Source organism: Pleurodeles waltl, chromosome 1_2 (genome assembly GCF_031143425.1).
Source record: "Pleurodeles waltl isolate 20211129_DDA chromosome 1_2, aPleWal1.hap1.20221129, whole genome shotgun sequence".
NCBI lineage: Eukaryota > Metazoa > Chordata > Amphibia > Caudata > Salamandridae > Pleurodeles > Pleurodeles waltl.
Genome location: NC_090437.1, coordinates 296,980,308 through 297,005,404, shown reverse-complemented (window position 1 = coordinate 297,005,404; position 25,097 = coordinate 296,980,308). Strand labels below are relative to the sequence as shown.

The following is a 25,097-nucleotide window of genomic DNA, read 5'->3' as shown; positions in this document are numbered from 1 at the left end:
TCAAGTAAATTTAACCCAGGCAATTGCAGGAGTAAATGCAGGTTTTTTCTAGTAGTAGTGTGAAGGAACAGCCCCAAAACTGATGAGTGTGCAGTGGATGGTGTTACATCAAACCAAAAGTAGTGAAGTGGAGGGGAATAGCACGAGTTACGTTTGTCCATTCAAAAACGGTCACCTGTAAGAGTTCAGTATGTGGAAATACAAATTCAGGAAGAGCTGGATGGGAGCTGCTATACCCAGTGGGCCTTAACAAATCACCTCAAGTGTTTTAAAATAATTTGCAGTCCCCTCTCTCTCAATCAAAGGCAGTCAATTTATTACTACAGTAATTTCTTTGCATATCACTACAAGTCAGACGTTTGTTACACAAGTGTAGGAGTAACCCTACTGGAGCACCTATCAAACGTATTTAAACCTGGGGCCTTTGTATGAATAAATATAAACTTTCTGTAACAAGTTCCTAACGGCTGCAGTATTTGCATAGACGGTATGCACAATAGCCATCTTCATACAGTGTTTACTACTTACACCGATTTTCATTTAGGAACGTAAAGAAATAAAGCACATAGACAAACGGTAACTGAATTCAAGAACTTTATTTGCAAGCCATTACAAATAAAATATTACACACTGTACTTTGCATGACACCAGTTTGCATTACCAGTATCCAAGTGAACAGAGAAGCATGAGGAGTAGTAAGAAATAGACTTTCATCTAACACACAAAGGCTAGACGAGTCAGAACCCAAAACAAGGGGTAGTACTAAAGGAAGCATATGATGTGAGGAGTACAACCGAAAATGGTGCAAAGCTATAGCTGAAGCAGCATTACTTCAAAAAGCAACAGGCTGTAACAGGGGTTTTAAGGGCAAAAGGTGATAATCCCTAACATGTGCAATGCAAAAGCACACCAACAATTCTAAACCTAAACCAAAGGGTGTTGGCTCATGTAAAAGCAACAAAACCAGTAGTTATATATGCACAGAGAAGGTAACAGTTCTGTTTATTTTCAGCCATGAAAAAGGATGTTTGTACTACACATCCACTTTATATTATTAAGCATTTTATGCCAGGAATTATTTATGCTTATTTACATGAAATACATTCAATGAACCACTTCTGTCTGTCCCAGGTTTTAAGAACAGGGTGGATTAAGCCACTGGAACTCAATCACAGGAAACTGATGTACAGTAGGGGCAAACAATTCTGAGCGAAGAGTCGCAAAGAAACTGCAGCATCTACAGGACACAGGAAAGCCTTCAAGATAGGCAGCTGGAAAATATTCCTTAGTCCTTTTCACCGATATTTGGAGCCAGTCTGCTGCCACATACTAGTGCTCTCAGTTTATATAAATGCACATTGTGTGTGACCTATTTCACATGGATATTAGCCATTCAAAAAAAAGTTTTCCTTGTTTTCAAGAGCAATAACATCTTCTGGTTAAGCCTGGAGTTTGCAGCTAGATTCGCAGCTTTCACAGATGAAGACAAGTGAGCAAACAGTGACATGTCAGTTTCCCAAATGAAATTCACCCAGATCACAGTTACCCACTTACAAGTCATCCAACAGTAATAGGTAAAAAGGGCTGTGTAGTTAATTTCCACAGGGGAGAATGCTACTTCACATTTAACAGGCCCCACTTAACATAAGTGACTTTGTGCCAAAGTATGTGCTTGCACCAAAGTATCTGCTTCAGTATGCTTTCATCGAGTTACAACACAACCCTGGCCTGTGCTGAATAAATTACATGCAGTTTTATGCGGGTTGGATAAAGCCTGTGGAGCATACCAAACAGTTGTAGATACAGCCATGACCAAACAGCCAAATACCTCCATAATCAAGAGTGCATTGACTTTACAATCAACAGCAAGACTTTCTTTACAAAATATTTTACATCAATATTAAAAACTCACAATAGTTATTTGTACGTTTCATAGCAGTATAGATTCCATAAATGAGGAACTTACTAGGCTGCACTGCCTTTTCTAAACATAAATGCAGTGGAATGTATGAAACGAGTGAAACTTGGCAGGATACTGAAAGGTAAATCCACCGGACGGTAACACGGCAGGGGCTCAAAGTGGTAAATATAAAAAGAAAACACTGCACGTGATGAACCAGCAAGGAACAAAACACACCCGTTCGATATTGTTATTCCATACAGCTTTCAAAAAGCACAACAGACTTTTAGTCTACACAGGGCACTGAAATACAAGATTGTTTTTTAAGAACATTCTAACCACAGTGCAGTGTATATAAAGGTTAAGAAAAAAGAAAAAGCTGGTTTTCATTATCTCATTAGGCCTCGTTAGATAAGAATCAGGAGAAAATGAGTGATGAACCAGAATCAACAGTTCGGTGCATGTGAAATAAAGAAATATATCACTTTCAAACATTATACTGTACACCATTTAAATGATTCCCTTTAAACTAAACCAATTCACGTGTGCAGTGAATTATAGAAATAATGGCCACAGAATATATATATTTATTTATTTACAAAAACATATATACAGACAAATATATACAAACATCATACAAATTACTATTTTACACTGTAGTCTACAAAACAAGACTGAATCCCTCTCTGCAAAGCAACTGGAACAATTCTAAGGCAAGATTGTCAGCTGTCTATGGCGCTACTTGAGGAGCTAGCTTACCACTAAAAGCAGAAAGGGGTGCTGATGTAGGTAGAGTAAAAGCTCAAATTTGCCTGGTGTGGCCCTTCAAAGAATGCAACTCTTCTCAGGCCAACTGATATGATTAATCATGGCAGCATATCTGGATGGCAGAAAGGAACAGCTGTGCAGGCATGGCCGACAGGACTCACAGGAACAGGTTCAAATGTGTAACCGGTTCACATCAGAGAGGTCAATGTACAATCTGCACAACATATAAGTTTTTGAGATTTTCAGCAAAGCCAAGGAAGGGCACAGAACTTCTTTCGCAATTCAAAATTAAGTAAAGTGTCCCTTCAAGGAAATGTTTAAAAGTTACAATTTAAACAGTATTGTGGGCTTCACTATAACAGAAAGCAACAAGGATTTCACGTTACAGAAGTCAGTTTATATGGTGAGCGATGTGTATTATATGGTCCATTAACCACTAGCTCTTTAGAATAGGATTGTTATAGCAGTAGAAGCTACAGAAAAGGGCCGCAGAGCGTGAAGTAGTGTGACCCTTGCCCAGTGTACACTACAGGACGATCTGCTAGCTCCACCGTGGGTTACTCTCCCTCAATATCTTCTGGACAGTGGCAAGTCAGACGCTAACAGAACTTTTAAAAATAAAATGCATTCAAGTAAGGTTGTGAAAAATGTACAAAGGTGTCAGCTGACATGTTTCTAGAGAAGAGAATCCAGGGAAATGCTTTGCTTTTTAAAAGAGTGCAGAGTATATGTAGACATGATTTTAATACGACAAAAGTCTACTTTAAATGCTGCGAAACAGATGTTCACCATTAAAAAAAAAAAAAAAGTCCCACCTTGGGCAGGATAACAGTACACATCAAGAATAATAAAGAGGACCAGAACTTTAGTGGCGGCATTTGGAAACAGTAACACATACCATTAAAAGATATAATAAAATAGTGCATTACGGTGTATTGCCACTATGTACACTGATCTGCTCTGCTGCAAGGCAAACAGTTAAGGGACTAAATGTCAGCAGTAAGAGTTGCAATGTGAAACCGAAGCGAAAGAGGGATAAACTAGCTTCATGAAAACTTACCATCGAATCTTAATGGTAACGAACCCTCTAAAATGTAACATTCCCTCCAATAGTACTGGAATTCACCATAAACTGACTCTTCAAAATTGTTACATGTATTCATCCCCTCAAACCTTTAGGTGATCTTCACCAAAACGGTCCCAGACATGCTATGTATGAATACAGTAGATATGTAATAAAATGCAGTTCCTTTTAGATGTTCATAAATGTAATACATTCATTAATAAGCAGTCAAAGGGTCCAACGAATGAAATAAACAAAACACAACCACCAGACAAATAGTTTATAGAGGTAGAATGAGGTATTACTAACCAGAAAAGCTGCTGGATTACCAAGATCAGCATCAGGCCTCTTGTCAAAATATGCAGTCCACCCACAGAAAAATACAGGTAACTCCATGATTGCCTCCTGACAACTACAGCAATCCTTAACCCCCCCCTAGAGAACCAGCTATTTAGCAACGGACTACTTACTGACAGCCTTAGGGATTGCTTTTTCTTAAATGTCAAAAACATGTAGAGTCTGGCTCGACTGATAAAATACTTCCCCACAATCTAGCTTAAAAAGGAGTTCACATGATTGGAACCAAGCCAGACCTACCAAGTTATCAAAAGGAGGAACGATAGTCCTGGCAATCAAACCAGATTAAAGTAGGCAAGCATGTCTGATAAAACCCCAAAAGATCTATAGATGCATGCCACGAATCAAAAGTTAAACCTATAGCTGGCATCAGGCAGTTTTGTAGGCAGACCTGAAGCAGTGTAAAATAAGATCCTGCAACACTGATTATCCTGTAAAATGGTCTGAAGGCACAGGGCCAAATTAGATAAACACCTTCTTCAATTTTCCAACAAATCCCACTTCCATTCAATTCCTAGTCATCAATTCTTAAGCCCAAAGCTAACCCCAACAGACAAGGGCCCTGAAATGTCACAAGCCAGCTGCTTACTTTGTTACACACGAGACAGCAAAAGAAATGTGAGCTTGCAGTGACAGTCATTCCTAAGTGAAAGCCTTAGACAGAGGAATTAAGCCTACAACCCTCGGATAACCGGATGATCTATCCATTTCTGCTCTTCCTCAGATATTCTCATTAGTAACATAGTTCCTCGTTAAAGTCTAGCAGTGACACTGTTCTTTGCAAAGCAATCTACCATAACTAGGTGAGGATGCGTTATATAAAAACTTTGGGTGGACATTTGCAAATTCCGCTAGGGTGATTTCATACTGGGTATCTGTGGCCATGGGTAGCTTCCTTAGCACAAGCCAACAAGAGCAAGAAAAGAATGGAAGATTATAAGAGTTTAAGCCTAAGATCAAGGGCTGTCTGATACAGCTATTCTGGTACCGTCAAAAGTCCTTCCCTCTCTCACCATACCTTGCCACGCTTCCTCAAACAACACAAGAAGTGGACTGAACAAGGATGTGTATACAAGATGGCATGACCTTTTCAAATGGCTCTGGGTCAAGCTGCCTGCTTTCCTGACGACTTCCAGCAGGGATTAGACCTTCTCATATGTGAAGAGAGAAACGTGACCAACTCTACCAGCTGTATCTCACCATGATGGCAACAAATGAACAGATACAATCTAAAGTAGGGAAGGAGGTACAGACAGGGGTAACTGCAACATTGTCTTTGCTGTGGTATTCCTGATTTCAAGATTCAGTAATACATTTGAGGGACCAGCTGGTGGAGTGGTCATGAAATTCACAGTACACATATGGTTCTGAAGAAAATGCCATTACATTGTTGAAAGTTACTTTGTACGTTTTACACAAAAGGACCACACTAAACACCCTTTATCCTTCTGGGTGCATAACACCATGCTGCAAAATTCTGTATGCTACGATTGACTAAACTCCTTTCATGACAATGTTAAAAAAAAAAAGAGAAGTTCTGAGTCATTCTCAAACTACAATTCTTTAAGAACTGGAATTTGAAACTGGAAATCTAAACCAAAAACTGATGAGCTATGCCACCCATAATACATATGCAGCCCTAAGGATAACCTGTTGTGTAGACTCTAGTTTGAGTGGTAAGACACTACAAAGACAATAAAAGGATTAGGGAACACAGCCAATACTTATATCTGGGCAATACAATGGTCTCAGCTGAGATTTATGGTTTCAAAAACATTTGGAAATTGCTCACACTGGAACAGAATGTACTTTTCAAAGCCCTCATAGAAGGCTAAACGTGCCTTTCCCCCTCTGCTTGTACTCCAGCAGACCACAGATTAAAACTGGGAAAAACATGTAAATCATACGAATTACTAGATAAAGTCTTGTTAGGAAAACGTGGCATACTAAGTGTTTAAAAATAATAATCATGTAACTCAGCTGTCTTTGTTCAAAATATATTTTTTTAAATGATGATCCTGTATACTCAATAAATTACAGACTTGTAATGGCCAATAACCATCACGCCCATCTTCCACTTGAGGCAAAACTTCGACTGAAAGAAAAATTGGCTTCACAGTTCTTGTGCTTTCCCCAGGCGCCAAATGGCACTATAATAGCAGTGCTGTTATCCTCGGTGCCATATTGCAGTGCCTGTATAAAGGGGGGAAGAAAAAAAAAAAACATTAATATGAGCAAGGGAAGGACAATATTAATATGCACATATTAAAGAAAACTGTCTTTTATGCCAAGGAAAAGGTTGGATACTTTACAACAGGTAATTTAACAGGTGATTTATTTCTGCAGAGTATTAAATCACTGCTTTAAGAGACATGCAGCAGAATACATACATTTCACTTGAAAATCTCACGTCCCAGCCATGCACTGTTTTTATCAAGGATGTCATTTCAGATGTTGCAGTGATGTTATCAATGATGTCATAGCAAATGTCATGAGTGATGTGATATATGAGATAATTAGCAGTGGATGGCGAGGGTGCAAGATAGTTACTTTAGAGTGCAATTTATAGTTACTTCAGGTAACTATAACTGGTTGGTGAAGGTTAGTGGCTTTGTTTTTTTAAAATTGTATGTTTTAACTGACATTTTTACTTAATTATAACACATCTTTAACATTTGTTATTTTTCAGTGAGATTCACTTTTTTTTTTTTCTTTTTTTTTTTTTTAACATTAAGTAAGATGTCCATTGACCATGTGCAGCATGGGGTTGAGTGCGGTGCCCTGCGCCAGGGTCATCCAACCACACACTGCCACACAAGCTATGTCATGTAACAAAACAAAGGGTGTCATTTTATGTAAGTCAGATCTACTGGCTTTCTCAGTAAAGGGTGTCATGAAAAGTAAGGCAGGCCTCCTAGCTTAGTCAAGGGGTCAAGACACCAAAATATAAAAAGCAACAGTCCTATTGGCTTGATTCCGAAGTGGAGCACCCTGTATTGGTAATGGTTCTTCTTGACTACAAACCATAGTTAGCTTTTGGATTTGCAGTTTATGGGAGTGTATGGGTAAGCAATCTTTAGGTTTAAGGTTGTCTTGTAGACCTTTCATTGCAGCCGTGGGATGACCTCTTGTAGTGTGGTCATTTTGAATTCTTGTGTCTTTGTTAACTTGCTTAAGAAGCGAAGGCCCAGAATTGTCAAGTTGTGGGATGAGGAGGTATGCGAGTAGTTTCCTTGACTTGATTTCTGCTGTGGGCACTCTCTTGCATTTTTATGGTAGGAGTTCCTGCATAGCGAATTGCAGGCAGCGTCTTTCCTCTTCCGGGTGTGTTATTTATTTTAGCCTGCCCCTTGGTGGAATCTATACGAGTTCTATGCAGTAACCATGTTGGATGATCTTTAGGATCCAGTTGACTGAAGTGAACTACCTTCACTCTATTCTGCCGTCTCTGGTGCTATGTGGTGGGGAAGTGGATAGGCAGTCACTTTTCTGGAGGAGCTCGCTACTCTGGAAGGTTGCCCCATTCTTCTGGCTCTGACCTAAATGGGCTGACGCTGCACTGTTGTGAACTGCCACTGCTTTTGCACTCCTTGGTGAAGATCTGGCTGTTGGTAGGGTGGCTGTGGTGCTGTGCTTTGAAAGCTTCCTCGGCCTGTGGATCTTCTCACTGGGGTTGGTTCCACTTTCTAGTTGACACCGGAACTGTAACACCCCCATGTCCTTTGCAGTGTCATTGTCCTTTATCTGCCGCAGTGTGCCACCTGCAGCAGTTCCAAACAGGCTCTTTCCCAAAAAAAGGTGCGTTTGTGATTTTCTCCAGAATCTAATTTTGCAAACTGGGCACCCGCAAACAGGCATGTCTCCTCATAGATGTTCCTGTTACCAGCTGCCTGCTACGTCTAATGCCGATTTCAAGCAAGTGTTAGCAATTACTTTGCCATCCTCTACCAGTGCAGCTCCCCTTTTCTGGGGTTGTTCGGGGAGGTACTTCAAGAGTTCTCAGACCTTTTCACAGTGGCTGTGGGCATATTGGTTGAGGAGTGTGTATGAGTCTGTGATCCTCCATTGTGTTGCACCTCTCCTCTCTACTTTTCAACCTTCCATTTCGACTCTGTTGCTTTCTTTCTCTGGAGAGAGTCCCATGGATATTGGAATGTTTGCCTTCTTCCTTGCTGTGACAACAATGATAGAATCTGCCACTGCATTGCCCTTGATGTAAACTGGGACTTCGGAGGAATGCTTGTACTTCTCTATTTTTGGTGTTACAGTTGTGCATGATGCTGGTTCTCTGAAAGTCTCTGTTCCCTGACCGAGGATGCTTGGCAGCATGAGGAAGTATTGGATTTTGCTCTGGGATTGCAGGAGTGTCTCTATGAGAAAATAGGCTTGTATCATCTCTTCGAATTATGCCCAGTATTTATCTGCTGCTTTTTTTTTTTTTTTTTTTTTACAACCGTATTATACATTGTAATGTCGTTGGATGGTGATGGCCCCAAGGCATATGTTGACAGCTTCCTTGGGTGAGTCCATTTCGAGGTTCTGCCCCTGTTCGTCACAGCTTTTGGCATCTTGGAAGATACCCTGGTCCTCTGTGTCTCCCTCAGTGAGGAACATCTCTTGCTCCTCGGGGAATGCTAGTGAATCAACTTCCCCTTGTCCTTCCTTTTTCCTCTTCAAACCTAGAGGTTTCGAGGGAATTAAAAATTCTCTTATTTAAAGTCTAAAATAATTTTTCCTGTAGGATTGCATGTTATTTCGGATTCAAGCCGCCTCTTTCTTTCCATTTCCATGTTTTGTTCTTCTGCAGTGGAAATCTTGGATGCCCTTTTCTTCGGGTCTGGTGTTTCCACAGAGTCTTCCTTGGCCCTCTCCGCATCTCATTCATCGTTCATAAGTGAAGTTTTCTCGGACCATGGGGTTCTTTTGATTTTAACTTCCCTTCAGTCGGCGAGTATTTCATCATCGAGTGAGTCTTGTGCAGCTTCGACTCCTAAGTGTTCAGCTCAGCCCCAGAATGTTTTTCAATGTTACCCGGTGTTTGAGGTTCTCCCACCTTTGGTTTCTTAGTCAACTGTTTTGCCTCTATTTCGCCAACCTCTTGAACTTCATTGTCGGAGCCTTCGATTTGAGTCAACTTCTGTATCGAACATTGTCCTCTTCCTCACTAGACAGACGTCCCTCAGCGATTGTGTACCTTTCTTTTGTGTCTGCATAGTTGTGTGTTCTCACCTCTGTTCCTCCCTTGCTTTCCAGGTCTTCGGCCTATAATCAGTGCACACTTCAGTTTTTTGTTTCATGGTCCCTTAGCAGACAGAGACTGTAGACCTTGTGGTTGCCCTGCTCTGCAAACTTTCTGTGTTCCTGGGGGGGGGGGGGGCTTGGGTGCTTTTCTTGAGAACTTATTTTGGCTGGTAGGCGGCCACAGTACATAGCATCTTCTACTGCTGGCAGGCCCCATGTGTGTTCCTGGGGTGAAAGAGGCAGCCCGGCCCATTAATCCCCACCCCGATGTGCTATCTTATGTTCTCTGCTCTGCCGGGCAGTGCCAGCCTTCCTTACATCTGGTGGCTTCATCAGGACCCTGTTGGTCATGCACTGCTTGTAATGACTATGGTTCCCTAATCCCCAGCCCAGGTCTTCTGAACACCTGCGCCGCAGGTATGCTGGGGGTCCTTTAACTCCTTCTATGCTGCAGGACAACCCACGCCATACCCCTGCTGCTGGTGCTCAATTTCTCAGCCTCAATCCAGTCGGCCTCTGCCTATTGAAATTTGTACAGCGTTTCTGCACTGTCCCCCACTGGTCGACGCTCCAGCTTCTGGTATTACTCGCCAACCCTCCACCTGCAGTCTGTGTGGGTTGGGATTTTGGCTTTCGGCTTTCACTCCCTCTACGGGGCTAAACTACTTGACAATGAAGTTTGCGGCTGTGTGGTGCCCCTCCAAACTGGTTCATCTCACTTGATGTGTGGCATACCAGAAATGGGCAAAACTGACCCTAGGCAGCGCAGGCTCAACTTTGATAAAATCCGACCTGCTGGGGTGGATGCCCCCACACCCTTCCACCTTCACACCGCCAACCAATACATGCCTACGACCTCATCCCAAGATGTGGCTTCTATTACGGTGGAGCTCGAGGTGGGATCCGTGCATTTGACACCATAGCTGGCCGTACTGACAAACTAGGCAAGCACTGGACCGTCAGGGGTTTAGACTTGATACTGCAGAGGAGAGGATCTCAAGTCTGGAAGAAAGAACGCACTCTTAAACAAGCTGCAATGAAATGTGAAGACCTGGAGGCCCACTTCCATAGGAATAATATTCGTATAACAGGCATGGTTGAGACCATAAATATGGGCAAACTAGATGCCTTTGTTGAGCGCCTTCTAACTTACCTTTCAACCATACCAACGTTTCCACCACTTTCGCCGTTGAGCGCACTCACCGGGCCTGAGACACCCTGACGACACTTCCCCTCGCCTGCTCATTGCCCATCTCCTTAATATAAAGACAGGGACACGGTTCTCTGTCTGGCTCAGGAGAGGGGCCCACTTCAATACCAGGATGCCTCCATCTGAATCTATCCTGATTTTACGCCAATAGTTGAGGAGGTCCAACTGAAGTACTCTGCTGTCAAAAACATTCCCAAAAAGATGAGGCTGCGTAATGCCATGCTTTACCCTGCCTGTTTTCGCGTGGAATATAAAGGGAAGGTTCAGTTACTTGATACTCCTTCGGACATGGCAGGATTTTGCAAAAAACTGTCCACTAACTACCTCCGTCCGCTCAGCCACACTGCAGCATGCTGCCTCTGACACCATGCACCATGTCACCCTCATCAAACTTACTGTGAACAAGGGCCTAAATCTGTCATTATATGGGGCGCTCTGCCCGTGTGAGGTCTGTACGGCCTCCTCTCTGGTGGCCCCATCAACTCTGAATATTCTGCTTTGCCACCCATAATTATGTGTTTGCAGTTGATTTACACTTACTACATCTGCTTGTTCTTATTCTTAAGACTGCTGCCAGCCGTGTTGTCACCATGCCCAACTGGCAATCGCCATGGTTGCAACTATGGGAATGTTGTTTGTTTTGTTTTTCTTCTCTGGGATGCACAGGATTTTGTGTCATCTGGTGTTGGTGGGAGGTTTGGGAATCTACGTTCTGCTTTTTTTGCTTTTGTGATTGTATGTTATGTTGTTTACTTACTGCAACACACCACATTGTCCTCCTGCTGCTCCTCACTGCCCATCCTTACCTCACCACTTGCTCGTCCAATACCCTTTGCATCTTCCTGACCATGTCCTGTGACCTTATGTTCATGTTCTGGAATACACAGGGGATCAACACTCCACGGAAGGGGAAACAGGTGTTATCATATTTGACTAGGCAGTTCGTGGGGGTAGCCCCCTTTAGGAAACACACCTGCCCCCCTCCCCCAAGCAGCGACCCTCCTTTATCTAGGACTTGGGGCATACACTTATTTTTCCTGTTACAGTTCCTATTCCATAGGCACCTGTATTCTAATACACAGGTGTGCCCCCTTCACATTCTAATCATGCCATTCCAACCATCGGGCCATTTTGGTGTATAAACACATGATATTATTAAATGTCTATGCCCCTAATGTGGACGATCCTGTATTTTTCCAAGGACTGGCTACCCACCCAAAACGATTGGAAGTGACTCATCTGATAGTAGGGGGAGATTTCAATATGCCATATTGCTTGCAACTAAATTCCACTAGTGTCCAGCCCAATGATAAACCCCAGGCTCGTACTATTCTCCAGAACATCATCGATACCTATGCACTGCACAATGCCAGGCAATTCAGATACCTCGGGTTTTACATTCTATTTGGTCCCACATTCGGTAAGGAGTAGGTTGGATTACTGGTTCCTTTCAACAAACACTTATCATTGTGTCACACATATAGCCGTCCTTCTCTGGACTCTGTCGGATCATAGTCCTGTTCTTTTTCTGCTGTGGATCCCTTCTGGTTGCGATGCAGAGCGCACCTTGAGGCTTTACCACGACCCTCGGGGAACCAATGTTTCAGGGGGAAAGCCTCAAAGCGGTGAGGGAGTATTTTGTGTTGAATACCGCCTCGGTCGCCACACAGGCGACTTTGTGGGAAGCCTTTAAGGCATATATTCGCGGAGTATGCATTTCCAAACATGCCAGTATCTTAAGGGATATAAGGGCCCAGCTCCAACGTATTGAGTATAGTTTGCGGGTCATTGACAATGCCGCACTTAAAACCGGGGATCCTTAATTGCATCACCGCTCTGTGCTGCTCACGGAGTTTCGAGACTTTGCGGATAGGGAGCTGGCGTATCTGGGTAAAAATGCCCAGGCTCATAGGTATGGGGAGGTGGAAATCCCTGGCCACACCCTCGCATGGCTACTTCGTCCTAATCGCCTCCACGGTTACATCACTGAGCTGCGAGCGGCGGATGGGGTGCGAATCTCAGGCAGCGAGTTTGTCAGGGCGGAATTCTTACAATTTTACAAAGACCTTCACGCCCCTTGTGTACCAGATGACATGTCTGTGATTTGAGGCATATCTCATTGAAGTGGCCCTGATCTGGCTCTCGGAGGGTCTGCATGAGTTCCTCAAGGAGACAATTACACTTGATGAAGTAATAGCAGCCATAGATGCCATTGATGGTTCCAAGGACCCTGGTCTTTACGGCCTAACTGGAGCCTTTCATAAAGCTTTCAAGCCCCCAACTGCCCCCTCATTTATTAACGCTCTATAATGAATCTCTGTACCGGGGCACTTCCCACCGCACAAGGTCGTCATCAGTCTTCTGCTGAAGCCTGGCAAAGACACTACGCACTGTACCTTATTGACCCCTCTACTTGCTGAATCTCGATAATAAAATACTAGCTAAAATACTAGCCACTAAACTGTCCCTCTTGCTGGAGCAGATCATCGCTCCTGCTCAGTCTGGTTCTGTCCCTCACCCCTAGACCCCTCTCAACCTCTGCACCATTTTTGCAGTTCTACATCCGTTATCCCCTACTATCCCTGCAGTGGTTGCCCTCTTAGATGCCAAGAAGGCCTTTGACTCCCTGGAGTGGCCCTTCCTTCGGGCAGTCCTGGGTCAACTTGGCGTCCCTTCCCAATTAATATCCTTAATTATGTTATTGTACGCCAACCCCGTGGCTCATATACGAGTCAATGGATCACTCACAGATAGTTTTCCAATAATGTGCAATACCATACAGGGCGGACCCTTGTCCCCTCTTCTTTTCATTATCACAACTGACCCTTTAGCCGCCACTTTAGGACTTCCATTTTAATAGAGGACTCCAGCTTGCACATGGCCCCCTCCTTCTCGCTTCGTACGCAGACTACATCCTCCTCTTTATTTGCCATCCCGCGACCAATCTCGCCCGCTTATGCAGGAAATTGCTTGTTATGATAAACTTTTGGGACTACAGATTAACTTGTCCAAGTCTGAACTCTTCCCCTTCACAGATACCACACAACTAGTACCGGCGGAATTCCCATTCCAGTGGGTCAAGGAAGATACTCAATACTTAGGCATCCGCTTACATAGGGAGAGGGACCAAATACTCGAACTTAATTACGGTCCGGCTATGGCTCAACTTGAGACGCAGGTGTTACAATGGATAAAATGACAGGACGGTTGGCCATTACAAAAATGATAGTCCTTCCACATTTCCTTTTCTTTCTGAATATCCCTATCCCCTTGATGCTTGGCTTCTTCCGTACATTGCGTGGTCATCTTCTGCCCTTGATCTGAGCCGGAGGTTGCCTGCTGGTTCATTAGGACACCCTGGTGCTTCTGTTGAACCATGAGGGGTGGGAGAGGGTAGGTGGGTCAGGGTCCCCTTTATTATTTGGTAGCTCGGTGTCAATACTCCTTCCGCTGGTACCACCCGAATGCTTGTGTCCCATATCTTAAACCTGAGAAGGGTCAGCGGGATGGGCTTTCCCATTCTCAAATTCTTCCGGAGGGTATTCCACTAGATCCTTGCAACATTCAAACGGTTTCCTCAACATGGTGGGCATGGTACCAGATGCGAGGAACGCTGGGTGGTGGACTCTACTTTTCCTCTATTCCCCTTCACAATGATCTGTGGCTCCTCCCACACGCGAAGTACTGGTGCAACATAGGCTCAATAGCTATAACCTCTCCATAGTAGGAGATCTCTTCCCAGATGGCCAAGTGTTCCATCTTCCTGGGGACCAGCAAGCACATAGCGCCACCAATATGGACCTTTTCATATCTAAGAGATTACACTGTACCTTTCTTTCCCTACAACCCATAATATACAATGTGGACGGGGACCGATTAGTTTATAGCATGTACCAACTATGTCTCACTATGAGGCCTGACACCACGACCCAAGTGCGAGAGGTGTGCGCAGAGGAGTTGGGTTCCCCCATTACTAATAAGATTTGGTCTTATTCCTGTTCCCAAATACGAGGTATTTCAATCAATTACAGACATAAATTACTGCATTTTAAATTTCTCCACCATTGCTATTTATCCCGTGTGGCTATTGCAAGGTTCGACCCGGACAGGATGGCTCACTGTCCCAAGTGCAACCTACCAGGTGCTAACTCTACAACATTCCTCCTGGACTTGTCTGGAGATTTCTCACTGTTGGATGGTCATTTATATGCATATCTCTTCTATACTACGTATAAGCCTGCAACCTAACCCCCTCCATGCACTCTTGGGGTACACCAGAGACTTCCCTCGGCCAATGAGCCATCTTGCATCTATGGCATTCCTGTTGACTAACTGGGAAGTCGCAGTACCTTGGAGAAGGAGTGCAGGGGGGTGGGAGAGGGGAAGGACAGTAGAGCTCCGACATCTGCAGACTGGCTTAAAAGCATGACTTTTTGTGATAGGTCAGTGAAGATTATGCACTCCTTCAACCCTCCACATCCTAATCCACTGATATGTGACAACCCTTCCGGGATTATCTTTCCACTCATGATCATGACTCTTCAGATTAGAGTGGGTCCTAAATTCTCCCCTACATAGCCTTATTCGCCTTAGACTGTACTTCTATTCTAATTATGGACATGTATGCATACTGTTTCCTTTTCTTTTTCATTTTGACACTGATGATGAGACGTTGCGGTTCTAGGCACCCAACGGACAGCAGGGATATGAACTATACAAATTTATGATTGTTTATTGCATGTTATTATCTAAAATCTAATAAAAAATAAAAAAATACAAAAAAAAAAAAAACACACAGCTGATTAGCACAACTTTTGAGAAAATGATAAAGGCCCTCAGGATTGATACAAAACTGGCAAACAGGGTTAGTAAATCTCAAAATATGGCCACCGATAGTAATAAACTATTAGGAGTGACTCAAATTGTAAATTATGAGACACTCTAATGAAGCACCTCTACAGTAGGTTATAGGCCTCTCATGTGCATAAATACAAACTGCATATAACCATCAAAATAAATAACTTGATTTTCAAATAATGGTGTTGGATGCAGTTAAAGGCAATCCCCTGATCTCAATGATTGTCTTCTTGACCCGTTATATGTATCCACGAAAAGCATTATGAAAATCTGGAAATTCTGTCCAAATCATTAAAAAAAAAAACAAAAAAAAAACTATGGAGTATCTACCTTTACAGCCATTCTGTTTATGCTAGTACCCGTTCTTGCTACATTTTATGCAATTCTCATGTAAAGTACTAATGTAACTTGTGAGTTGTTGTCATACACGCTCTGTGACTAACAAGTCTAGTTGGGATGGGAATTCTACAAAGGCTTTAGGTAGGCTCTGACTTGTTCCTTGTAAACGTCTTCAATATTTAGTCTAATTCAAAAGGCCTACACAAAGTGGTTTCTCCCTCTTCCACATTAAGCAGTATTATTGTTAATTCAGAGTCTCATTCACCAGTGGACAAGACGTTTCAACACAAATACCTAGTATAGTAACTTCAATTCGTCTTGGTGTTCTTTAGTGTTTTGAACGTTTTAAAATTGCAATTAAAAACAGTCTTCTGAACATAAACTCAGTTAAGAAGCTGTTATACATGCATGAGCAACTAATTATGGGAAACAAAACTGACTGAAGATTGGCTGCCAAAAGGTATTCAAGGAGGCAGCTATAACAACATGTCCTCGGTCTGCCAGGGTTCAAGGCTACGCTTAAGGACAAATCCAATTGTTAATTCTACTTGGCATGCAGATGCATAGAAACTTTTCTATTTTTTGAATTTTGGTTAACAATAATCATTTTGTTGGGTTTTCAGGCTCGCCAATTATTCACAAATTTATTCGAAAACCATTTAGTTTGCCATTTGCAATTACTATGGAACACTTTCCTAAATATCTCTATAGTTCTCAACATGTTACCTGCTCAGTGAGGACCTGAGCTGCCTCAGTGGGATCGTGACATTGGTTTATGATGTCGCAGATCTCTTGACTGTTCACGATGAAGTTGATTCCATCTGTAGTTAGAACAAGGAAGCCATCGTCTGCATGATGCAGCTAAAAACAAACAAATGCAGAAATTATAGCAAGTAAAGTCTTCAGGTTTATGTCCTACTCAAGATGGTTTCATAATTTTTAGAATTTTTTCTTACTATTGCAGCTTCAAAACACTAGCAAGTAAGTATACAACCAAATACTACTTACATAAATTCTAAAATGGTGTGCTATCCTTTGGGCATTCTTCGGTAATTTTATAACTACATTTATAATAACTTTTTTATATTAGCCGCCATACTTTTGGCGTTTTCAAGTGAAATAATAAGTTACTTTTAAAACAATGTAATTGTCTTCAACTTAAACTTGAAAGCATTATAAAGCGTGGTTGGCACTGCCAAGAATCAAATTGTGACCTGCAGATCACACCAGATGGCAGAGTCCATCACTTATCTTGTTAAACTTACTTTGACCAGTTTGCCTTAGTTAGTTTTAACAACCCAAACCAATAAATTAATGTAAATATGACTTATTAACAATGTCCACACAAGTTTTTATTAGTAAGGGGTTGCAAGAAGATCACTTTACAGGACAAAAGAGGGGAGCGAAAGGTTCAGCCGCGTCCATGTTAGAAGTGGCGCCAAAAAGAGATAGGTCCCTTGTCAATCTTGGGATCTAGGTATGTGTGCCTTAAATATAGAGTAACACCCTCGCCGAGAAAAAGGGAATATGAGAGTGAGGAACTAAGAGGCACATTTTAAAGAACAGCCAACATTCTATTCAAAGTGGTGTGTATGAAGGTGTATTATTTGTAACAAAGCACTGCTAAAGATGTAGTTTAACAATTAAGATAATGTGTTCAAAGGCTATAATTGCTTTGTTTGCAGAATAAGGGAGTAATGGACTTGTTAATACTACGTAATATAAAAAAATATATATAATGACCTCCAACAAAATATACTACCTATTCAAGTTTTCGAAAATAACTGGTGCATTTGTTCTGAAATTGGAAGCAATTTCTTTAATTGGACAAATGTTGAATTATGCATAACAAAAACATATTGATACACTAAGTATGATGCAGACATTATGTGAAACAAAACCAGTCATCACATTACCTGTTTCTGGCCACAGAAATATGCCAAACCATATTCTGCTCAGAAATGATACTAGCCAATTGTTTTAGAAAACAAACATGGCTGGCAAAAGCACCAAAACTATATATGCAATCTAAGAGTTCCTTTTTTCATTACTACTAGCTTGCTTGAGGTATGAAACTGGGACTTGCTGACTGGACCATGACACTCTTACCTTAATTCTTTTCGTTTCTGGTTCTGCAATTACGCCACTGCGTTTGAGATCCATATCACCAATGCTCCGCGTCATAGCAAGTCGACCATTAACATGAGGCTGTCCCAGACTGTTCCATGCCACAAAACCACCACTGTTCCTTATCCTAGAAAAAGGACACACAAAAAAGCATTACATTAAAACCATAAGACAATGCCAACACTGAAGTACAGAGCAAAATATTGTTCTGTAAGGAACAAAATATATAAGACTAGAGTCCAGCGCCCGCACAAGCATGAGAAGATTTGGGGACGCTGGTGGGCCTACTATGACATACTGGTACACTAACTGAACTTTTTATATGCGCTGTGCCTTGTTCACCTCCTCTGCCCTGGCAATCTGACTGCATGCCTGTTACATATATATGTGATTTGATAATGTTTCTGGGTTGTACAAAATCAATATAATTTGATTTCATTTTTATTTATTTTTAAAAAGTATGGCAATATTGAAACATTTTGTAATATGAATACATAAATTTTAATATGCAACATAAATGAATGGCTGTGTTTGCTAAAACACCAATTTAGACTGCATGGTTTCCACCCCATCCAAAGGCTTAATAATATGGACCTTTTAGCATCTATGGAACACAGGCACACCAAAAGTGTGTCTTTTGGAACATACCGCTCCTTCTCTTCTTTCCGTTCTGGGGTATGATCAATTGTCAGCTTCACAGCTTTCCCTTGCCGACACAGAAGAGCGCGACTGTCCCCAACACTGGCCACAACGAGCTCAATGCCATCTCTCAACAAGGCCACTGTGGCAGTGGTCCCAGAGTTCAGCAGGGAGGCTATAAATTTCACGTAGAAAAAGATCAAATAAATCAAGAGCTTTGGTTAAGAAATGCACTACTGCATTCAAATGAACAAGTTCTGTTGAAGCAACATGCATAAAGCGCTAGATGCTATACCTTAGCTCAATGCAAACTAGGGATGTACAATGTAATCAAGTATAAGAATCATTTTGGTTCAATAGTAACGTTTAAAAAAATGACTAATGAAATATTTATGCCCAAGTTAAAAATGAGCAAAATGATTTCAAGTGTTGGGTTTCCAACACAGACTAACCGTTAAATAGGAAGTAGAAACAATTTACAAATGCACCCCTTGTTTTCCTAAGCTTTACGCAGAACACACCTCCGTTTTAAATCTAGAGGGACAAAAAGTTGCATTGAGCTTGGCTTTAAGTTAGAAAGAAAAAAAAATAATAATAAACTGAGGTAACGTTGCGTAGAATTTTAAAGCAGGTTTTTATTTGTACACATTTTTAATGTTAAATGACTGAAATGTAGTTCTTCCATTCTCTGAAAAGGGTCAGCATTCAAAAGGCTAAAACAAACTGCAGTGCTTGCAAAATAGAAGCAACAACTGCAGGTAAGATCTATCTGAATAAAGATTGAAGAAGCAGCAACGTGGGGGCATTCTTGCAATCCTAGTTAATCGGAGTAAATCGATCCTCCGTTTTGTAACTAACTAAGTAGCATTTGATAGGAGACTACCCTCCCTCACCCTCGCTACACTTGAATTTTAGAATCAGGAGTTTGACCAGATCCTTTGTTGACACGGTCCTCTTAAGAACAGGGCCTTTTAATGCATTTATATACTTTTTTGCATCATTAAGCCTTGAAAGCAAGTACAAGGGAAGGGAGATTTGTTTTAAGTATATGAATGCCTATATAAAAAAATCCCTAATGCCCACTGGAATACAATGTTAACCGATTGACGATACCCAGCCACATTCACACCAAGCACATAATTGCAGATTCATATTCTGTGTCTGGCAGCCTGATTTAATGTACTTTCCAGGATACTTGTAGTCATATTCTAAAAAATTTAACTTTAAGGAGAGACTTTGTCTTCGGTCCTCTCTAATAACAAATTCATGAGAACATACTGGAGGAGAAGTCTGAAAATGGCTTCTGGGATTCTAAGAACTACAAGAACTGCCTAAAATATATGGAACATGTATATACTGCATGAGCATCCATGCCCCTTACTAAAGACTAGTAATGCATGCACCATAAGACGTTTGGACAAACTTTGCAGTTGTGTGTGGGCTGAAGCCAGCAGCATCCAGAGAGAAGGGATTGTGCATTATAGCATTCTTTTACTGCTACATCTGTCTCTCCTCAGATACAGAATAAGGCCTCATGGGCGGCTTTTCAGGTTAAACTTTTGGGCAAACTGAGCCTCGTTTCAGGACAATGTTTCTGAACAAGACCTGCAAAATGTGTGCAGAGAAGCCCATGTAGCCGCCCTTCAAGTGCATTCTTAAAATTCAGCCAATTCCAGTGATGTAGCTTTCTATTTGGTCACTAATCAGTATAAAATCCTTACACTTGTAATTAATAGCAGGTCCTTCAGAAGTGGAAATAAATAAGGCAAATCTTAATCTCCCATCTTTCTTTTCCAGTGCCTGACCTTGTACCTAAATCCGCTACAGATGCGTAGTTTTCAAGGACCAACAATACAATCTTAGCACGCAGTGGAGAGCAGAACCACAAACGAGAGCTGTACAGGGCCGGAATGAAAACCAGACTCAGCCCTGGCAAAAACATTCAATGCCATAGTGTGTCTTCTGCAGTGTATTGTTGAGGCGGAGGATACGTGTCTAGGGAGGAAATCGTTAGATAAACCTGGGTATCTTCTGCATACATGTGGTTGGCAAGGTTAGCTTATTTTAGGATCTTGTCAAAGGTTCCTTGTAGAGGTTAAACAGCATTTGGGAGTTCCGAAGTCATTCCCCCCCACCTCCCCCAGGGCTTCACAATTAGACCGAAAACAGGTTACCTAATTTAGTATGTTGTGATTAGTTTTGTAAATATGAGAGCAACCATTTTAATACAGCTCCTGACATAACAATTCTTAGCTGAATTACATCTAGGAGACAGTGTTGAATGCTGAGGACATATCGAGGGGAAGGACTAGGTATGAATTGTTTTGGTCCATGATTTTAAGTGCATCATTCATGACGGGTATTATGGCTGTCTCAGTGCAGTGTCAAGGTCTGAAATCCGACGGCAGCTTGTCGAGTCGGTTGACGTTACTAATGTGCAAGCAAAATTGGTTGTGTACACAGTTCTCTAGAAGCTTTCAAAGAAACGGAATGTTCGAAATTGGTCGAAAGTTATTAAAAACAGTCGGGCTGCACCTTGTTTTTTCAATGAGTGTCACATGACCAATCTTCAACCAGTCTGGGATAATGCCTTGGGTTATGCAAGGAGTTTAGTCATTGCCTATTGGGGGCAAAAAGATGACTGAGATCATTTGTAATAGTCAAAGGTACAGGTATGTTGAAATGCGAGGTCTGTTTCACAGCCGCTATAGCCAGTGGGATCTTATGCTCACTATAGGTTTTGAATTTACACCAGAAGGCCTCATTCCCGCTCGTTCTGGGGTGGGTGTTAGCTAGACTAGGTTATTGTTAGTTCTTGTTGGGGAGGAGAAGGTCTGAAGCACTGTGCTAAATTTTCATTGAGTCGACAAGGACTGAATTTTTGATTTGATATATTTTCTCTTCTGAAAAAATTGCAAAACCTTCACAGTTGTCCTTAGAAGGCTTGCAGAAGGTTGTGCTATTGCCTGTTTCAGGATTTCAAAGAGGTTACCTAGTTAGTTTCTTACATTATAGAGTTTTGTGAAGTGTGATGTTTTGCATTCCATACTGGATTCTGTACTCGTTTGTTCTCGGCCTTTGTTATCTCAATGTGTTCTAAAGGTTCTTGCCTCCATAGCATTTGTGCTAGTTTAAGACTACTCGTTTCTTCATTTAGCTTCTGCGTATACCAGGGGCTGAACAATTTATTAGTTTTTCTTTTCAAGTGGAATGAGGCTACTACCTCCATTATGTCTGATCACAACCAGCCAGTGACAGTTAGAACATTCATGTAACATGTTTCATGTGGAGGGGAGAAGTTGCCTGGGAGAGGTGGGGCACTGAGACCTAGGATATCCACAATGGCTGCGGTTGAGTCATTGAACCATGCTTCTGTCAGAAATGTCTAGTTCAAGTGAAATAATTGCTTGTGCTACGTCTGTGGCATGTTAGGCCACTGATCTGCAGTACACTCATCCTTAAAAAACCTCACACGTCCCTAAACAATTACTACAATGTTAAACCTATGATTTTAGTTGTGGCACCCACATAGTGCCCACCAGCATCACATTCCAGCCCAGATCTATGAGATCACGGAAGGAAAGGAGGAACTCCAAGCACTCTCCATGCCAGTCTATGTAAAACCTAAAATGGTTTGATCAAAAAATAAAACATGGGGCTTAGATATATGAAAAAAACAAAGGTAAAAGCAAGTAAGAGTAAAGTACTAAAAACAGTCAGAGACATTTACATTTCAAAGTGAAACCTTGGTAAGTTAATTAATGAAATAAGACCAAAGCATGATGTGTACATTACAAGCAAATAAATACCTGCTTTAAAAACACTTAAATCAGCTACTTTAAAATAAACTAAAATACATTTATAAAAGTGATTAAGAAGGAAAATAAATCCTTGATTTTGGAACTGTACTGCCAAAGTATATAAGCTACTGGCAAGGTTTTAATGCCATTTCTGGTGTAACTCTGAAAGAAAGAAAGATGCAGTTTAAAAAAAATAGAAGGATTCAGATAAGCTATAGTGATTAAAACATTAGACTCCTTAGTTTTCACTGTGTTGCAAAGCATTGCATGCTGCCACGAGGCTACTTTAGAGCATTTTAGTCCATCGGGTCATATGATCCCGTTAGCCAGCCATTCAAAGAGGAGATTTGGGGGGGGGGGGGGGGGGGGGGGGGAGAAACATCAGGACTTGCCATGTCAATCATGACACTGTCTGAGCCAGTACGGCCTCGAGCACAGTCCTTCACTGGGCTGAGGTGTCCCGGGGCACTACCAGTGGAATGGTCTTACTAGCATGACCACACAAGTGATGGTTTTTTGTGGCTAAGGAGAGGTTTAAACCATGTTTTAATATCGATCACCATAACCTTGGGCAGCTAAAATAGTGAATTACTGATGCCTCCTGGCTGATGCTGCAAATTAAATCAGAAGGATTACGCAAACACATGGCTCACAAGCCATGAACAGTTTTTAAATCATTTGGTAATGGTGTACTTGAGACACATGGAGACAGAATGCTCTACTGTCAAACTGTTTTTGGTGCAAGAGCATCCAACATGTGGGGCCAAATTTATGAATGCTCTTGCACGCTTAAGAAAAAATAGACGTAAAGATTCAATCTTTGTGTACTCATGTTATATGCCCAAAACGATAATAAGCATTGGTAAAGTCAATATATCTTGCCTTTTAAAAGTCAAATGCCAACATACTGGCTTTGCCTTTACCATTCTATCACTGTGGATGTGCATTTTGGAACGTTAAAGTAAAACTTTAAAAAATAGTGTGCGCAGAAGTGTGGGCGTGTGCAGCACTTTGCCGGTGTCAGTCAGGCACTTAAAAATACAGATGACCTTGGCAGGCAAGCATAAAGAACATATTACTTTTATGACGTTTTATTTCAACGAATGTAATGGAATTAAAACAGTGCAGGTGGACAGCACCCCTACCCAGTGCTAAATGCTTACTGAACCAATGGCGAAAAGGGGCTTTCTGTATGTGCATGTATGTCACTTCTTGTGTTTTGTTATGTGTTCATTTTGTGATGGCAATCGCTCTCACAAGACACAGCTAAATCGGTCAATACGTGAGACTAACATAAATCCACTTCCAACAGGAGAATATGGATTTAATTTCAACTTCTTATAACACTCGTGAGAGGTTAAGAAAGTCACAGAAATAACGGATCTGTGCAATACAAAGACTCGAGTGGTAGAAGATAATGGTATATTGATATGGAAATTTCATAGGGTTAATACAAAAACTAGAATACTTTGTCATAAATGAAACTTCATTTTGTTGACAACCTATCTTGATAATTCCGGATACAAGGTACTATGCCTTGGTTGTGGATGTTAACCATTACAATCATGACTAATTTAGGCCTTATTTCTTTATTTGCTTCCACACGGTGCATTAGTGACAATTGACTAACAAAATAAGCCTGTCCGGCTACCAAGACGATGTTTATTACGATACCCTCATTTTTGGATAACTTTGCAAATCAGAAAATCACAATCCCGAGTGTCTGTCTATAGACTTCACCAAGGGGGTTTCTATCCTTCATACCATCTCGTACAAGTTAATCAAATAAGGTAGAAAATACCTAAGCGAACTTGTGGTCGAAGAGTCACAAGTGACACTACGAAAGATTCCAAAGCTGGCGAATCATTTCCATGGCTCAGTAAATTTCTTCTGTAGTATTTCATCTTCCATATGTTGTACACCGTCAGTAAAAACGTTGCAGTGCATGTTTCTGATTGTGAACACATACTTGTGCTTCATATCAATGAGGAAGAGGCGTTCAAGCCCCCCTCACCATCACACACCACACAGGGCATGTGGGAGCCTTCCCTTAACACAGTAAGGCCTTACATCAGCAAACAGGATCATAGAAACAGATGGACTCACTGGATGGTCTGACAGTTTGGGTCTATACTACAACATTCAGAGAGGATCCTATCCACTGATTACCCAGCTATGCAAGGTATAAAAAGAATGTGCCTGCGGGAATGCTGAGCAACCCCTGTATGTCCGCCACCGCATCGAAGATGTACTCCCCTTTATTAGATCTACCACGATGACACTGAGTCCTATGGTGTTCATTAATGTAACATTTAGAGTCCCGACGTCTATATGTTATTTCCTTGGAAGTATTCGTTGTTTTGTGTTGCTCAGAAAGAAACAATAAAAAAATATATTTTTTTTTTTTAAAGAGAACATGCCTGAAAGCAATGAAAGAGGCAAGCTGTAAAAACGCTCCACTGGAAATTTGGTGGCGAAAGGTTTGCAGGGAGCAAAATAACTGCTTGAAGATGAAAATCTTGGGACAATCTAGATCTTGAAAGCTGGTGGAAAAACATATGCCTTCCATAAACATAACTGGAAGGTGGAGCATGAATGGTCCTGTTTTCACTACGCCTGTAGGAAGACTTTCAAATACTACATTGCAATACCAACCCTCACTGAGAAGCAACTGCTGGCAGCCAAAGTGAGATCCACGCTCAAGTGGATACCATGAGATTATCTCTCTGAAGGCTGCACGAAAAGATACAACTCATCTGTGAAACATTTAATTACTGATCCTGTTGCACACCATTT

General features: G+C 41.6%; 1 protein-coding gene across 3 annotated transcripts in view; it reads right to left on the bottom strand.

Moving 5' to 3' along the window:
- Positions 1-581: 581 nt before the first annotated feature.
- The window catches only part of PPM1K (protein phosphatase, Mg2+/Mn2+ dependent 1K), a 64,174-nt gene continuing 39,658 nt past the window's right edge, over positions 582-25,097 (bottom strand). For all 3 annotated transcript variants that reach the window (XM_069238396.1, XM_069238413.1, XM_069238404.1), the window contains exons 4-7: positions 18,511-18,676; positions 17,845-17,989; positions 16,462-16,596; positions 582-6,281 (exon numbers count right to left, since the gene is read on the bottom strand). In XM_069238396.1, coding sequence (XP_069094497.1) covers positions 6,150-6,281; positions 16,462-16,596; positions 17,845-17,989; positions 18,511-18,676 — 578 coding nt within the window. In that variant the 3' untranslated portion in view covers positions 582-6,149. The remainder of the gene's footprint in view (positions 6,282-16,461; positions 16,597-17,844; positions 17,990-18,510; positions 18,677-25,097) is intronic.